Consider the following 18,208-nt stretch of genomic DNA (forward strand, 5'->3'; position numbering starts at 1 on the left):
AGCCTTTCCCTCTTCCCTGAGAGATCAGAGCAGAAGTTCATATACCATTGTTCTCTCTAACTGTACTAAACTTGTCCTTTCTTCATTGAGAGATCTGTTGGAGGTGGGGACTCACCGATTTCTTAATCTTTGTCTTTTTCTGAACGTTAGCTGTCTTTTAACAGTCTATTAACTGAATTACTTTGCTGGCTAATTTCTGGTCTAATTTCTAGTTCACAAGCTCCTCTTGGTGCTACAGCTGCCCTAGTCTATCAGTCCTCTTTTCATGGTTGTGCTGTTTTTTCATGCCCTAGTGTTTTTATCTGTCTCTTGCACAGCAGTTTAGCTTTTATGGTTTTATTACTCTCATCTCCATTCCTTTCCTCAGTGGTTTTTTTTCGGGACTAATTTCGCATGTATTTATTTTCTCACGTTAGCCAAGTCTCCTAGGATCATGTCAAGTGTTCGCAGCCAAAGCTAGTAAGGTTTCACAATACATTGGTACTAACAACTTCATCTGTCTAGTTTCTGATATGCTGAGCACTGTCCTCTTTCTTACACTGGTGGTTCTTTCTTCTTTCTTTTCTGTTTTTGGTTTAGTAGCTTCCTTTTCCACACCTCCAGTCCCTTCAATTTCAAACAAAGTAATAAAAAAAGTACATTTGCTCCCCTTTCTTGTTCTGCACTTTGGTCTGCCTTCTACTTATCTTTTGTTGATTGTCCTTGAGCTTGCTTGTTCTTTTTTTGAGTTATTTCTATCCACAAGGACACACTTACTACCTAAATTGCTTTCTCTTTTCCTCACAATGAGATACCTTCTTTTTTTTCATATTTTTTTTTCCTTCCTTGTTTGCTGTTTATGCCTGATGCTCTAACTCGTGCTTTTAGCTTAGGATGATGAAATTCTTCCTCAGAATTCATAGTGTCACACGTTCCCTTTAATCTTATCTGTGGGCCCACAGCTAGACAAAGCCCATGCTTATTGACTTATGTATGGTCTGTCCTCCACACTGGAGCAGTTTGTGCATTTCTGGAGTATTGCTGTCTTTAGTCATGTCAAAGCTCAAGCTAGTAGCTGTTTTGGTACCATTTAACAGTAATTTCTGGTGCAGATATGCAAAGCCTGGAGAAGCTGCTCAAAGATGCTATTGTGCATGGGCAACCTCGTACACGGAGGCCCTGGAAAAAAATTCTTATCTTGGTGGAAGGAATATACAGGTACAAACTATTCTTTATATTCCTAAGACTCTCCACATGAGATCTAGCTGCTTAGTATTTGGGTTCTTTTGCCAAATCAACTATGAATATTGTCACTTCATAGTTCTTTCATTAATCTCATCTGCAAATTAAATTGAGTTATGTATGTCTCACATCCTAGACTTTCTGTTGCTAGTACTGTAGCTGCACCTGGTGTTATCACAATGCTTCTCACATCCTGATTAGACTATAGAAATTAATTAATCTAAACTGATTATTTACATCACAGCTGAGGTCTTAAATTGCTTGTCCATTCCATTCTTTCTGTGCTCACTAGATGATGCTAGTGTGAATGGAATTGTGTAAATTGAATGTTTTTGCTGAGAGTGATTAGGAGCATGTAGTAGGCTTAGCAGTGTTAGGCATTTAAATCATAGTGACTTTCAGCACAAAAAGGGGGCATTTTGGAGTGCTACTAATGAGAGCCTAGTCAGTGCTTAAACTTGAAAACAAAAGGTAAGTAGATGTCAAACCGGAATACTGACATTAAGGTGGAAGTAGAAATGGGGTAACTTACATAATTGTCACTGAACACGTTCCTTTGCCTTAACTTACTGTTGCTGCTACTATCTAGTCTGTCAGCATCCTAGAGATGTTAAACAGGTAGAAAGTAGAGATCTGGGCCCCAGGTGCAAGGAGGAGTTATTATTCATCCCTCTGCAGAACACGATATGTCTAGCAAGTTGTATGTGTTCATAAATACTGAAAGAGTGAAGAAGAAAAAGCTTAGTGGCTTTAGGCTCCGTAAGGAGGCCGCAATCATTAAATCAACTTACACTGATTTTCTGTTTCTCAACAGTATGGAGGGATCCATAGTCCGTTTGCCTGAAGTGATTGCCCTTAAGAAGAAATACAAGTCCTATCTGTACCTTGATGAGGCTCATAGTATAGGTGCCCTGGGTCCCAGTGGCCGGGGTGTGGTGGAGTACTTTGGACTCAGTCCTGAAGATGTAGATGTTATGATGGGAACATTCACCAAAAGCTTTGGAGCTGCTGGAGGATACATTGGGGGCAAGAAGGTAAAAAACTGGGAACCATGTGTCTGTTTTAAGGCTGGGGTGGTAGAGTCCTTCACTAAGCATTTAAAATTTGATCTATTTTAAGTACCCTGACTGTCCTTTTTTTCATAATTTTATATACTGCCCACTGCAGTGAAAGTCTGTGCAATGCAGAAGAGTCTAGTCTAGTAACGTACCTCATAACTGTATACTTCTCACCTTGTCAGCGCTCATCTCAGTTTGCAGAATGTACAGCAGTGGTGTGGTATCTTTTTAGAAACTGCTAGGAGCAAAGAAAGCAGGGATTTCTTAATGTTACTTTTAATGAGACTTGCAGGAAAGACATCAAAAGCTGAAGTTTTTCCATCCTGTTTCGAAGGAGAATTCCTTTCGTGGGTTAGTCTGGCAGAATTGATTCCCTGTGGACTCCAACAGTTTGCTTTCTAAAAAGACAGTTCCCTTCTTGGGTGGCTTTTTGGCTACTGACTCTTTTATTGAAATGTCTTCTAGGAAGCGATGCCCTTGCTGAACTCCTCCTGTTGGGAGGGATGGTGTAGACAACGGTGTGTGTCCCCTTTCTTGTATCTTCAAATGTATCTCACAGATCAGGCTTCTAAGCTTTACTTGAGAGCAAAATTCTACGATTTTCCTACCAGGACAGTAATTTTTTAGATACTGATGGTGACAGTTAGTTCAGCCCATCTAAGTGGAGATGGAACTTGCCGATGTTCCTCTTTAGGAGTTGACTGCAGTTGGATTAAAATTACCGACGTCTTCCCCAGAAGAAAGCACCATATTAATCTTTTTGGAGTGGTAGTGAGCTAGTGGGATTAATTCCCTTGGTGTAAGGTGAAGCAGCTGAGAGTCCTTCACAGCTGTTGTTTAGCTACTGTTTGAGGGATTGCTCCAGGGGTAAGAGGCCTTAAATCTTCTTACCTAGTTTATTTCTAAGTCCCTTTACAACTTCCTTTAATTTAACAGACTCCAGGCACACAGCAACATGAAATTGAACACTTCCACATATTTCTGTAATACATTCTCAGCTTGTGCGATCTGCAGGGCCATCATTATTAATTCTATGGTAGCACAAGATGGACTCTGTCCTGGCATTCTTACTGGTGGTGTTAATACTCTGCTGGAGTGGACTGGGTATTTTAGAGTGGTTTTGTTACAGTTAACAACAAGCAGACTAGATCTGTGGTGTGTTGGTCCTTTATTCCTATGTGACCTGGTTTTGCCCTTTAACAACTGTAGCAGGTGTGTTTAACTGGGAAATGCAGGAGGGGTAGGCTGAGGTGTTTGCACTCCTAAATTGCACTTGCCACTGTATTTATATTGTGCTGATAAATGGGAGAAAGTATGTTGTGACCTATTCCCGTTTGGTGACTTTTGTGGGGAAACAATTATATTGAACATGATACATAAGCACCTACAGATCCTGCTCCCCACTGTTTCATTTGTTTTATACTCCCACTCTTATAATAAACACTTTTGAAACATAGCCTGCGCACAACCTGAGTAATGCAAGCACCTTTTTGCAATCCAGTACTGGTGGTATTAGCTAAACAAGTCTGTCACTGGCATTTGTCTGTGATCAACACATGTTCTTGCCCTGTGATATAATTATGGGTTGTCATGTCTCTGCTGTTTGCTTTTCAACTGTTGATTATTTGTGTCATAAATTCAATCGTTGAGATACCTGTTCTCTTCCAGCACATTCTGAAAGAGGTTTCTTGTGGTGGCCCATTTTATTGTGTGATTAAGACATGACAGTAAAAGCATTTCTGTTCAGTGCTGGGAAGGCGATGTATGATGCCTCTTGTGTTTTGCTAGGAACTGATTGATTACCTCAGGACATATTCTCACAGTGCTGCGTATGCATCATCAATGTCACCTCCCGTCGTGGAGCAAATCATCACCTCTGTGAAATGCATTATGGGTGAAGATGGTACGACTGTTGGTGAGTCCTTCTAACAATAAGCATGTGGAAGGGGGAAGCCAAACAGACTTGTTATCACTTTGGCAGATAACTCATTCAGTGGACACATTCATAATTATCTGTTGGTACATGTAGACTTGAAATTTCTCTATCAGTCAACCAGTTTACTGTCCTACTTAGCAGATCAGCCTGGTAACAGCACAAGGAGTTTCCAGCTAGAGGTAAGTCATCTTAGCCTTATCTAAGACACAATATTGTCTTGTATTCATTTTTGTTCCATGTAGCTTTTCTAGCCTCCTTCTTTCTCTTCGCCATTGTTTCTTTATTTGCCCCAATTTTTAGATTGCTTTCAGAGTATTTTGCTGTCTTTTACAGTCAAGACCAGCAGTCTTGTGTGCTGGTTACTGCAGGGGCAATGCTTTTGATTTTCATCTGTAGTATAACTTGATGTTTGCACCTCAGTTAAAGTAAATCCAGGAATGTTTCTGAAACCTCTTTTTACCTGGGGACCTAGAGGCAGTTTTCAAAATCTGTAGACTTAATGCACCAGGAGAAGAAATTCAGTGTATTTGTCTTTATTATCTTTAGGTTTTTTTCGTTATGAAAGTTAGAAAGGGGAAATCTGTACTAGTCTCAATGCATTCAAAATCAAAACCAGAAATTCTTGTGTTTTATTTGCCTAGTGGGTAGCAGCTTCCTTCAGTTCTAGCATAAAGTAAATAGCTTGCACATGTGATGTGTAAGATACCTTGGAACTGAAACGGTACAACACCTTCTGTGTGGGATATGTTTCCTTCTTCACAGGTAATGAAAAAGTTGTGAGCAGCTCACACAGGATGACAGTGTGTGTAGTCTGAGGATCTGTCAGTGCTGTTCCGAGAATCTTAGAATTCAAACTGCAGATTATATTCAGTTATGGGAGTTTCAGGCATCTGGCCACGAGGTGGTGGTGTATACTGAAGAACTGTACTTGCCTTTGCACATGGGTCATCTGCCCATCTAACCTGACAGATAACCCCTACAATGAGAAGGCTTGCTGGAAAAATGAGTTAAGAATGTTTCTGCTATAACAGATTTCATTCACTTTGCTTACATTGTCTGAGAACAGAGAGTTAAGTGCCAGCAATTGGTATTGGCAGTTCCTCAATAGAGGAGTCATTACTGAAGCAAGTACAGCCAGACAGCAGCCTGTACCTGTGCTAGCACTGAGTGCTTCCCAGTGGTTCATGTGAGATACCTGTACCATCCAAGAGTTGTCCTCAGTGCTGCTCTCAAGAACAGATGTTAACCAAGCTGCAAACTATGTGAAAAGTTGTGCAAAAGGGCTGGTCTTGTTGTCATCTTAGAAGCAACTGAGCTCTTTCTAGCTGATGATTTGCCAACAGTCTGTGGTTTGCTTGGCGTTGCTTGTTTTGGGTTTCTTCCAGCATCTGTTTTCCTTAATGAAGCAGGAAGCAAGGAATGTGTAACTGATTTCTGTTTGCAGTATTCAGACTCAGGCATTTTTGCCCTTTTCTGAGGCTACGGTGTGATGTTTATTCAAGCCAGGAGAATGGAAGCAACTTCCACTCCAGACTGTTCTCCTGCCATTATGCCAGCAAGATCCCTCAGGCCTGAAAGGTGAACCAGATCAGGAAACAATTTGGCAAAAAAATAAACACAAAAACTCAAAAGGCCTTTTTTTGTTGTCATGTTGCTTAAAATGCATGTCAGGCTACATCCTGCTAATTTGAAACTCAAGAGTAGTACCAGAATTCCTAGCCATTCTTTCTATTGAGAAAAGAATTGGTTTTGGTGTTTGAAAGCTGTGTCATTTCAAAGAAGCCTCTGCATGTCTGATTTCTGTATAAGCTGTAGCACTTTGCGGAAGTGCTGGATGCAACAGCTGGATAGCCAAAGTCCTGTCTGCTCATACTCAAAGGATTTCTCAGCTGCAGGTCTCATGAAAGTGTTACTGGCTTTCCAAGCATGTAAGTCAGCCTTAAGCACCTCATAGGATGATCTCTGCATGGAAGTGCTTCTCTGTTCATGTTCTGCGCAGTGCTGCTTCCCTGTCATGCATTTTTTTAGATGCCTTAAGGCTCTAGAGATAATATTACTTTGTAGGCATTTTCTGTGGATGAAGTTGGCAAAAGCTCAGTTGGGTGAATTGAGCAGCTGCTTAGCGATAGCATGACAAAGGTGTTTTGTTTTTTTTTTTTTTTGTTTAAGGGCTTTGGCTGAAAAACTTCTGTTTGGATTCTGTGGAATTATGGGTGGGGCTCTGGAGGGCCACTGCCTGCAGTTGGTTTGACTAGTGAGTAAATGTGGAGTAGAGTGGTGCTGGTAAGAGTTGTTGGCTGTGGAAGACAAGTAGAGGAATAGTGTTAAACAGGGCCACTGGTAAGCACCTCTGAATCAACTGGGTATTACAGAAATTTCACTGCTTTTAAATTAGTTAAGGTGAACTAATGGATGAAGGAAAACTGAGATAGGGCAATGATTTTACAAGGGCACAGGAGCTGGAATCAGAACAGTAGATGGCTAGCTCCCAACCCTGACTTTTGGGCCACAGCTAAATCCTTTAATGGCTTCAAGAATGCTTTTTTGAAAAGAACCTGTGCAGCTTCTTTGTCTGCCTGCTTCTGTTTACCACACACAGTTTGTAAAAGCTGCTGTCCTCCATGGCATCAAACCTTTGTGGAAATTGAGATGGTCTGTAGCTGATGAGGCAGTAGTAGTAAGCAATTAGTTTTTGAGGATGAAAGGGTTTTTGTGTATTATTTTGCTAGAATAAGTTGATTCTCTCCTCTTGCACTTCAGGTTATTTCTAAATCTAATGAAACATCTGGAGGCTCTAAACTTACAATACAAGGCGTTGTAGTTAGTAAAACTTTACATAACTAAAAAAAGCAAATAGCTCCTTTCAGATCTTTCCAGCAAGCTGCCAGTGACTAAGTAGGATATTAGTAGGAGGCAGCACGGACAAAACGCAGATGCTATGAGAAGCTGAATGGCTGCTTACAAAGAACGTAAGATGGATGGTGTGCAAGTGTGCTGCCTGAATTGGGACAGTAGTTTCTTGTGTTGATTTCTGTTCGAACTATTCTGTTCTCTGTAGTGTTTATGCATGTAAGTGACTAGCAAGCCTCAGACTTTCTGAAGGCAGTTATGGGAATATAATTATAGATAAATACAAGTATATTACTTGCTTCTTCATCCAGACTGTAAAAAACAATCCACAGCCAAAGCAATGGCAAGAGCTATGTTAATGGGTTCTTGGTAATGGTGCTTCTGAAACTCCTCTACATTGTTATCAATGCTGTATGTATGTCTGTCCTATTTTGCTTTGCTTTACTTGTTTTGCATATAATTGGCTAGAAGACCATCACGTGGTCTTAAACAAAACATACTTGTTTTGTGATCACTTTGAGAAGTTCTGCAAAGGAGCAGTTGTCCTCAAGTGGTGAACATCTTGAGCTTATAGAATGTCTTCAGAGAACTCCAGTGACAATATAGGTGGGTATCTCACGTATCACATTTGGCTTTGTATAGTGGAGTGAGGTGAGTAGGAGAGATGGAGAAAGCTTCTTTCTGCAAAAGCAAACTCTTTGGTGCTGGTTTTCTAATTCAGAGTCACTATGGTTGAAATTGTTAATGAGCAAGTGTTGCAGATGCTTGTCAGCAGTTCAGTGGTTGCTGTTCTTTCTGTTCAGCCCCAAAGATGAATGAACTTCAGATAGTTTTGTAGATAAAGGGGCTTTTTTAAACAATAATAATAGACAGACATAATAAGCAGACTTTTTGGGGTTATAGTATACACAAAGATGACAGATGGATTCCTGGAATGGAGTTCTGGAAATGTAGTGTAGAGCCACTTGATTCTTGCTGTTCATGTGCTGTCTGTGTTATTTAAATTGACTGTAGGGAAAATGAGACAGCTTGGTGCTTGTCCTGGTAAATGAGATATGGTTGGAATTTATGATACTAAGTACTTGGTGAATTTTTCAGTGTCAGTGGTTCAGTTTGAGTTGAAAGGTGGAGGGATTTGACATTACAGTCTCACTAGGACTGGAAATCCAGTGGGCTCCTTTCTGCCATTTATGTAAGAGCCAGTGGTACAACCTGTGCAACTGGAGCTCTGTTAGCAGTGCTGTGTTCAGGACCCAGCAGCCTGTTCTGTGCCCTGATAACATCATGGAGGGAAAGCTGAAGAAAATCGTAAAGTAACGCAACTGAGACGTTGGCAAATCAAAGCATGCAAGGTGAAACAAGTCTAGGGACTGGTTAACCTCCTTCAGAGGTGAAACTTAGTTTGCTTTCCTGTATATTAAAAGTTGAAGGTGAGCCTTAAATCCAGGAGTGTTTTAAGTACCAACTTCAGTTCAAACTGTTAATGGCTTGTAAAAGAGGTGAACTACTTCCTTCCATGGACATTAACTCAACAGTAGTAATTATACCTGTTGATGTTTATGACAAGTTTACTGTCTTCCATCTCAGTTTCAGGAGGCAAATACCCCACACCAAATCACAGCACCATAACCATACATAGCATGTAGAGAATAAGTTGTGGACAGCCCTTGCTCCAGATGGCACTTAAATTCTGAATGAACGTTGTCTTGAGCACTGTATAGAAACCAAGGTTTATTATCTTACATAGCTGTCATGTCACAAGCAATGGAGGCAGCAGTTGCATGAGCCATCCCAGCTGCTAAACTATCGGAAATTAGTAACTAACCTTAGAGGGCTAGTCAGTTGTACATAGTTTGATTGGTATTTGTCCCATCAGAGCATCTCAGTTGTGAAGAGCTAGTAGTTGATTACATCTAGTCAGAGGAAACCTTAAAAAAAAAATAATGGATTTCTAGTCTTGCCATTGCTGTGTGCAACAAACTTGAGTGAGTTACATCAGAAAAGGTAGTTAAAACAATTATAGCCAAAAAGAATAAGAACGTACAGCTGTGTTGGCAGAGAACTGAGCCTGATTGAGCTGTTGAGTACATGGGACCATTGCTATATTGTCATTCACAGGGAGAAGCATGCTGGAAAGAAAGCTAAGCCTTACCTGCTTAAATTCTAGGGCACAGAAGATTGCAATTAGTATTTTAACCTCCATGTGGTTAATCAGGCCCTCAAGTGAAGATACGACCTCAGTAGTTCAATCAGCTGCCTAATCAGTAGGTTTCTTCAAGTTGGACATTTTGTATAATTCCCCTTGACTTTCGAAAGACAAGCCAGAACTATATGCAAGTATAAAGTGTAAGCGGTAATGAAGGAATAGCCCATGTTACATCACTTGGAATTTAATTTTAGGTAACTTGTAGTGTCTTTATAAATGAAGTTTGTACCTTGCCATTGTTAGCAGTAGATCCACAAATGGAAGCGGTGGCTGCTGTTGTACTCCAAAGGGGAAATAAATACTCCTTGCACAGGCTGAGGTTGAAAACTTTCAATTAGCATTAAAATCGGTTCATTTGAATTTCCTCCAATAATGCACTTGTTAATGAGGTGTTAAATTATCACCTTGGGAACCCAGGGACCAGTCAAAACTAATTTGAGCAAAGTGAAAACATTTTTTGTTGCTGCCCTTGAGAATCTCAAGCTGAGCTGGGAAACTGTTGGAAAAACAAATACTCTGGGGGTCATAAAGAGAGTTTCCTGCTTCTCCCCAGGGGACTAACAGTTTTAAACATCACTCTCCGTATTTGTGCTTCCAGCTGGGGATCTTTTAAATCCAGCTTGTTGCTGCACCTCTACCTCCCTCCCACAGAGCATGGCAAGCCTCCAGAAAAATTGCTTTAACCTGGGCTGGGCAGGAGAAATCTTTCAGCCTTTGGTGCTTTGAAGAGTGTTTACAGATGTTAGCAGAGCTGTACCATTTGTGTTGTGCATTGGAATGTGAGAATTCTTCAGTGCCTCTTCTTTTGGACTTTAATCAACATTGTGGTGTTTGTGCAGGAGCTTATAAACCTTTATAACTGTACACCTGCTTTGTTCTTATAACATTCTGGTTCTTGCTATTTCTGTTCAGGTGTGAGCTGTCATCCTGTATGGTCATAGCCTAAACACCGATCTGTTACAGCGCAAATACAACTAGGAATGTGGCTTTGATTAAGTAATTTCATTTTTCTTTGTTTCTTACACAACATTTGGTTTAAAATGTGTGGCTTGCTTTTTACTCGCAATAGCACTTGAGGTGCCCCATTTCTACAGAACGCTGCTGTGCTGCTCATACAGGGGAAAAAAGAAAATACTGGGTAGCAGCTCACTAATATATACAGTTAGCAATCCTGTGACTAAAATGCTTTAAGTCAATATGAAATTTAAGGTAAAACATTTGAATGGAAGTAATCACAAATGAGGTGATGTACACTCTGACTTTGGGCTAGTGTGAAATAAGAGTTCACGGTTCCTGGTATGATACATGATTTACTAGAGCAGAGTTTTTTGAAAATACCTGAATGACCCACATAAGCACCACTTCCTATCATCAACCCTGGCAACTGCAGCAATTTTCTACATAGAAACATTAATACTAGTATTGCTATAGTGTCTGCGGCGTACAGACACATGGCAAACTTTCATTCTATGAAGTGCATATAATGTAAATGTTTCTAGCTTCTTCGGAAACAAGCAACAGTCTGTAACTGAAGCCCTTTTTCTGGACTATGTGCAGGTGTATTAGGCTATGTGGGACTCGCAGACTAGTTGAACCTGCTGTCCTTGGGTACTTCAGCAGGTTCTGATATAAAATGTGGCTGGCACCAGGTCAACTCATGCCATTTCACATCAAACACAGACAATCTTGACAGTCATCTACAATGTATGCTTTAGTCCTACTGGTGTGCAGATGTTTGCTAATGTATCAGAATTATTAAACTTCCTTAGAGAGCACAGACTTAATCTTTGAAGAAAGAAGCTGTCTGAAAAACATGCATGCCGGTTACGCTTTGAGAGCATATGGCCAGTGGAGGGACTGGAGACAACTTTAAATGAGATTGTGGAGGTTCTGTTGCAGTCTAGCTTTAACAGTGGGGTTTAGCTCATGACAAATTAGCTTGTCAAGAACAGGATAAATCAACCTGCGAAGTTTCTTGCTGCCATGGCTGAGCTTCTGTTAATGCTCAGGTTATTGCCTAATTGTTGTGTAGTGGAAAAGTTGTGGTTACGGTGGTGTCTGCCTGGAGGGAGATGTATTACAGAGCATGCATACTTCTGAAGTTCATGTTGGCTGGCAGCTCCTAAGATTTCTGAACTGTTTGAGTATGGACACTGGGATTTGGGGGGGCGGGGAAGGGAGCGGGGGCTGGGAAAGCCAGTAAAATACTTCTGAAGCTTCTTAAGACTTTCAAGGTTCCCTTCTGACTGGCCGGCTTAATATTCTATTGCATAAGTGTGTTGCCGAACACATTTGCCCTGCAACTAGCATCTCTAGAACAAAATACTCTGTGCAAATAGATTCGGTACTCGTATAGAGTAACTGTCTATAACAAGAGCTGGAAGCAGAATGTTTAGTACTTCCAGTCTTTCCTGAAAATAGCTTGTCTTTTCTAGGGTTATTGCTATGTTCCTGACAAGTAACTTTTTCTTGAGGACCTGGCATTGTAGAGGCAGCTGTGGATTTTATATGCACAGCTTTGCTCTTTCCAGGATCCTTGGAAAATAGAGCCGTGCAGGAAAAACAAGTCTGTAAAAGTCACAGCAGAGGCAAGACCGATGGGGTTTGGGACTTTTCAGGCACAAAGCAGACTCTTCCACTTCACTGCAGTTCCAGGTGGCAGGCCACCAGAGCCACTTGCCAAATACAACTTACTAACATGGGAAAGCTTGGCACCCTTCCTGTTGAAATTATTGCAGTTCAGGGTAAATCTGAGAGCACAGTGGAGAAGGACAAGGATGTAACAGATGTAGCAGCTGATGTGGGCAGCTCTGACATGGTGGCAAATTCACAGGCTGTAGCGTTTATCATGAGATGAACCTCTTAGCTGTTAAGTGTCTTTGATGTCAAAGGAGAAACTTGAGCACTTATGGGAATGGATCAGGGTCTTCACAAAAAGGTGTGACAACTGTGTTGTGTGAAAGATTCAAGTGCTATCTTCTCAGTGACTTAGAAAAGCAAACAAACAAAACCAAACCAGCTCCTCCATAGTGGAATTCCTTAATTTTGGGACACATTAGTAAGGAGCACATACACCCTTGCAGCATCCTGTCTCTCCTATTGCTCCTTGGATTAGGTATGTGAAAAAGAAAAGAAAACTTGGTGGGTATATCAAGGTCATGTTGAGGGACAAAAAGACCTTTGGAGGCAACTGTCCTCCACTCCATAAGATCCTATTTAGTACCACTGAGAAAAAGTAGATATTTAGCACCATTCTATTCACTCATCCCTTAAGGGATCCTCCTACCAAGAAACGGTTAGTAGAAGGTAGTCTGCCCGGGTTTTTTCTGAATTTTCAGAGTAAGTGCTAACACCAAGAAATGCTTCTCATAGTACCTTACAGTATCTGCTACTGGTCAAAGTTTACTTATGTGTAGGATCTCATTATTATCTCAAGCTTATGGAGCCTGTTTCATAGTGTTTGGTCCTGGCATCGTTTCTTTATGGAGCTGATTTCTGTTCAGTTTGGCCAGAAAATTATACTGCAGTGCTTATGGCTGCCATCTCCCAAGGAAGTTTGCCAAAGAGTAAGCTAGTCAAACACATCCCATCCTTCAGCCTTGCTCGCTATCCAGGTGGGAGAATGGATGCCCTAGCTCTGTCTCTTTTTAGACTAAGCTGATTACTGGTTATTTCTAAGCCAAGGTGGACACTTTATAGCTGGCCGGTATATCTCTTCCGCTGAATATCAAGCCTTGCTGTGCTAGAACTTGAGCATTAGTCTTAACTGCTTCAGGAGCAATGCTGTTAGAAATTTTTAAGGCGTTGACAAGGAGCCTCTCCAATCAACTGACTTTAGCTGAGTACTGTTTCTTGCATTTATACGCTTCCCACCTGACTGTATAGTCAAGAGCAGCACTTTAGTGGCTGAGCAGCTGTATGGAATTGAGGGAGAAGACTGTTGCTAATCATCTGCAGCTAACCTGCACTGTTTCTTATGTCTGCCTCATTGCCTGTGATTTCCATGACATACAAATCCCTTTGTCTGGCTGAACTGGCTTTGATTTGCAGAAGAATAAATCAAGGCCTGTGGATCTTGTATAACCTTGTGCTTCTATACTGGTTTGATGTGAAATTTGAAAAAAAGTGCAGTCAAAATAAACCTCTAATTGTTATGACCAGCGAACAAGGGATCCTTAGAGAAGCTAGTATCTCAAAGACCAGTTAGCAGTTACTGAGTAACTGCTCCAAAGTTGAGTACGTGGATATCTTGTCCAGTCTGTGAATCGCAGCATATGATCTTAAGAGTTGTTCATGGTGAGCAGGATAAATATACTGACAGACTAAATGTTAATATTGTTGATAAATAATAGACTTTTTGTAAAACTGCATAAACTATACTCCACTACAAGTATTTCCCTAAAGACTGTTCTTGTATTTGAGAATTTAAGATAGGAAAAATTGCTTCCCTTTTTTTCTGAACACAGCAGAGCCTAATCTTTCGTTTCCAAGTTGATTTTGTGAAGTGCTTCCTAGAGTTGTCAGAGGTAGCTCTTGCACAGCTACAAATGTCTTGGATTTATAAAGATTTCCACTCTGATGCGTGTGTAGCTAGAGATATTTCCACAGATAGGATTGTTATGAAGGAGGGCTTTTTTTAAGTCAAAACTGTGATCAGGATTGTATGTTTGTTGTTGTTAAATCTTGGCAAAGAAAACAGTCCTTGGTGGCTGCTTGGTGTAGGGAATGCTTACTGTGTGCTTTTGCTCCTACAGTGGTACACAAAACAAAAAGTCTTTGAGTAATTCCTTTGTTAATCTTGCATTGTTGCTGCATCTCTTCTTGTTTTTTCAATTTCTCAAGTATTACAAAGTCTTAGCTCAGCAGAACTACCTGAGGTGCCCCTAGTATCAGCAGTGGTCATGCTGCTTAGAGAAGGGAAAAAAGTATGTTTGAAAGATGGGAGGTACTGAAATTATTTGCAGAGGAACCGTTTGGGTTGAACTTTTAACTAGGTAGATGGATGAGCCGCTTCAGTTACCTGTGTAAGTCCTTCCTAGTGTAAAGTTGTAATTATCTTCTAGAAGCTTCACACAGGTGTGTCTGGAATAGGGAGTTGAATGGTGGCCAGCTCTTTCAGATGAAGCAACACTTGCAGTTTCTGGTCTTGAGAAGGTCAGAAGTTGATGAACTGATTTCTGTCCCAGCATCAACAGAGGCACTGAGGAATGGGCCTAAGAGAGGAAACAGATCAGCAGCTGCTGAGAGGTAGGAGATTAGAGGGGAGAAATGTATAGATAAAAAAAATATGTTTTTTTCATATGTAAATCAACATGCAGAGGAAACTGCAGACCTTGCAAATCATAATCACTCTTACTTCCACATAAATATAAATTCTCCAGTGCATTTCCAAACAAATTTCAGACTTCTTTTTTACAGAGGGTAATTGAATTATTCATTTTAAACAAAACAAACAAAAAACCCCAACCACCACAAAAAAAACCGAACAAGAAACACAAACCAAACTGCAAGTGAAGACTAGCGTATTTAAAGTTTAGAAATCGGTTTTGAGTGCCTTTGCAGTGAATATACTTCAGTGCAATTAAAAATGATCTGTAAGCTTTAGTTATTAGTTATCCTTGCCTTAGTTATGACTTCTTTTTGTAACAGGTTTTGTGCAATTCAGGCATGGAAAACTGGTTAAAAATGCTAAATAATACACCTGTAGTTGTGCTATTCTAAGTTTAGGTATGTACATTCCCTACGGAAAATTTTACTTTTTCATACCTTTACTAACTTGGACTTGGACAGACTTAATATTCAATATCACAGTCCTGAGGTTACTGGAATACCTGGTATTAACATTTCATGATTTATTTTTTTTTTAATTAAAACCATAGGAGTGGGGGTTTTCCAGAGTACTGCATCTAGTATGAAAAAGATATTAAAAACAGGTGAAAATTTTAAGTTGTACCTGTCAGTTAAAACAACAACAATGAAAAAAAAAACCCCAAAAAACAAACAAAAACCCCCAAACCAACTTGGAAACTATTTATCACTGATCTGTTAATACAGGTATGGCTGTCAGATTTGTCATCCATCCTAATCCTGACGTTTTGCTATAGCCTTTTTCGTATACACTAATTTTTATTGGATTTTAATCCTTTTAGTTTTTCTAGTACCTCATACTTTTAGCTGCGTTCTTCACCATGTTTTGAGAGAAAGTAGCCCAGGTTGGAGTAGAGGAAGGCTACATAGCCTTTGTTTTGTTTTGTTACAGGATTTTCTCCATCGGGAAGGAGGTAGTAGTAGTCTGTAGCCTGTTGATTGTGGAGATTGTGCCCTAATAGCTTGGCTGAGTTCATGGATTTTGTTATATACTTAACTTAGAAATTTTAGTACGGAGGGGAACCTTTGGAAGGTGCTATGTAGACAGAGAAGTATTCCCCTACAGCAGTTTGCCCTGCCTTCAGGATTAATTCTTCTGACAATTCATCGTGAAGTGAATGATTTGCATAACGGTTGTCTTTGTGGAAGCTCTGTAGATACCTGGTAAACTGGGGGAATTACACTGTGTTCTGGGAATCGTGTGTATAGGATCCAGGGATTTTGATAGTTCTGTTGTAATGGTATTTATTGGAGGGGTGGGAGAAACCACTGCTGCTCCAGCACAGTCTTAGATGTATGTAGTGGTGTCCATAAGATTCCTTAAATGTTGGTTTTGATGTATTCAGTGAGGTGGGAGAGTGGTTTGAATGCTTCTATGGGGGAAGATTTTTTTTTTTCATAGCAAGATTTTTCTAATACAGGTGGTAAATGTTCAGTGACTTCCTTTTAGATGTGAGGGTGGAGTGACCTGTGGCCATGAGGGCTGTGCAATCCATACACATTTGTTTTTCTATAGTACTAGCATCTTGTGAAGTGCTTCTAGTGCCTTTTTCTTTACGAGTTTTATCTGTGTACATCAGACCTATTAAAATTGAGCATTGTGTTTTTTCTTGGAAAAGCTGATGTGCACTACAGCTTTTTTGTATTCCAGGAGAAACGTAGTTTACAGAGCTGTTTCTATTTGTCTGTATATGTAGAGAATATCTATGCCATAGGGTGAACTCCAGCCTAACAGCAGCTGTATGGCAGAACTTGTGCAAATGATACATAGCGGTACAATAGAGGCTAATTGTTATTTGTTTTATCTCTTCTGAGGTAGACAGCTTCGGGAGAGATTTTATGCTGCCACTGTAAATAATGTTGGAGATGCAAGGAGCTCTTACAGTGCTTCTCATGCGTGAGCTAAAGCTGAATTTGTGTTTTATACTGACCATATCCTTCCCTTTTGGCCGTAGCTGTCTTAAAATGTGGAAGTGGGCTGATTTGCTGTTCTTACGGCACATGTTCAGCTGGAGGTGATAATCTATCTGATTCTGTAAGGTATTTTATATCTGTGTGATATTTTACAATTGATAAAGGTAGTTAGTAATGCTAGCTGAAACTGGGTGACTACTAAGTTATTTGTAACGCTTCTTGGTTGAAACATAGGACGAGGCCATATCCTCGATCATCTTCCCTTGCACTACAAAGGCAAAGAACATTTCTGTACCCTCTTGTGTTGCTGTTTAAAATCCCAAAGAACAGTCAGCTTTGATACTGGCTTCCATTGTAGAAAAACGGTCTGCAGAAAACAGATGGAAAACATAGTTCACACTTCGTTGCTTCGTTGTAAAGCTACTGAACTGTCTCCATGGAAGTAGATTATAAACATCCTTTATATAATAAGCTTTGTCAAAGCTTGCACATTCCTTCTCTTGTTAAAAAAAAAAAAAGAAGAGGTGTTTGTATGTGTTCCTGATGTTTTTTCTCTCTGTGGCTTCAGTCTGACAGGAATGCCTGCCAACCGATTTGCATTGTAAAAAAGGTTTATTTCCTTCTGTCTCTTCTTCACTGATGCTTTGCCTTACTCTTGAGTTTTTAAAAGCAAAGATGTGCATTTTAAGTTCCAATGTCTACGGTAGCGTAATAAAAAGAAAATAGAAGTTTTCAAATGCTTGCTTTTTTCTAAAATGCCATAAACTTGGCAAGTTAAGTTTTACTGAAACTGTATAAAGGTTTTTTTTGTTTTTTGACTTCCTCATGGTGGAGGCACCATAACTAGTTCAGAAGAATAGTCTTACCAGCACACTTTTTTCCCCCTCTCGTCTCAGCAAGGCACAAGAATAGCTGTCAAACAGGGTATGTACAGCTGTCTTTGCAGTGATTATGGATGTTGTTATTATGACTGTGCATTTGTGATAATACACAATTTGTATGAGCTAATGTGTAAGTAAATACTAACTCCACAAATCCTCCCAGTAATTAATATGCGGAGTTAGGTAATATGTGTACTTAATTTCTTAGTTCTGGAGGGGTGGCCCAGTCTCATTCTTGAAGATCATTGGTTCATCTGAACCAATGCTTTTTATGTTCAAGATAAAGATCCCTGTAAGCTGTAATTGTTAGGATGCCATGAATTTCAGCCGTGTGACAGCAGTGTAACCAGATACAGTGAACAAGGTATAAACAAACATGAACAGCTAAACATAAAAACTAAACAACCATTAAAAAGTATTGCTTTTGTGAATTATAGTTCAGAAACTGCTTTCTGGATTCCCCTGGGTGGTGGGGATTACTTGTTGTAGGCAACACTGTTCCTCAGCAGATCAAGTTGAGCTGGTAGTGTGGGTTTTGTTCTCACTTGCTCTCACAGGACAGTTACTTGGTCCTATCTGTATAGTTATTCTATCAAGCTATGATACTTTAGGGAGAACTGAAGTTGCTTTCAGTAGAAATTCAGCCTCTGGAAAAGTTCTGTGTGGAAAAATACTGTGGTGGCTTGTGGGGCTGGAGTTAGGGTGTCCTTCTGGCTGTCTTCTCTGACTGCAGCGTTGTTATACAGGGCTTTGAACTTAGCAGAGGCGGTAAGTG

General features: G+C 40.2%; 1 protein-coding gene across 2 annotated transcripts in view; it reads left to right on the plus strand.

Moving 5' to 3' along the window:
• Nucleotides 1-18,208, plus strand: part of SPTLC2 (serine palmitoyltransferase long chain base subunit 2) — a 78,760-nt gene that overhangs the window by 28,808 nt on the left and 31,744 nt on the right. For both annotated transcript variants that reach the window (XR_008822991.1, XM_056346125.1), the window contains exons 7-9: nucleotides 1,092-1,197; nucleotides 2,036-2,255; nucleotides 4,068-4,194. Coding sequence is in view for 1 of the 2 variants with exons in the window: in XM_056346125.1 (XP_056202100.1) it covers nucleotides 1,092-1,197; nucleotides 2,036-2,255; nucleotides 4,068-4,194 (453 nt within the window). In the remaining variant the exon portion in view is untranslated. The remainder of the gene's footprint in view (nucleotides 1-1,091; nucleotides 1,198-2,035; nucleotides 2,256-4,067; nucleotides 4,195-18,208) is intronic.

Source organism: Falco biarmicus, chromosome 7, assembly GCF_023638135.1.
Source record: "Falco biarmicus isolate bFalBia1 chromosome 7, bFalBia1.pri, whole genome shotgun sequence".
NCBI classification, from domain to species: Eukaryota; Metazoa; Chordata; class Aves; order Falconiformes; family Falconidae; genus Falco; species Falco biarmicus.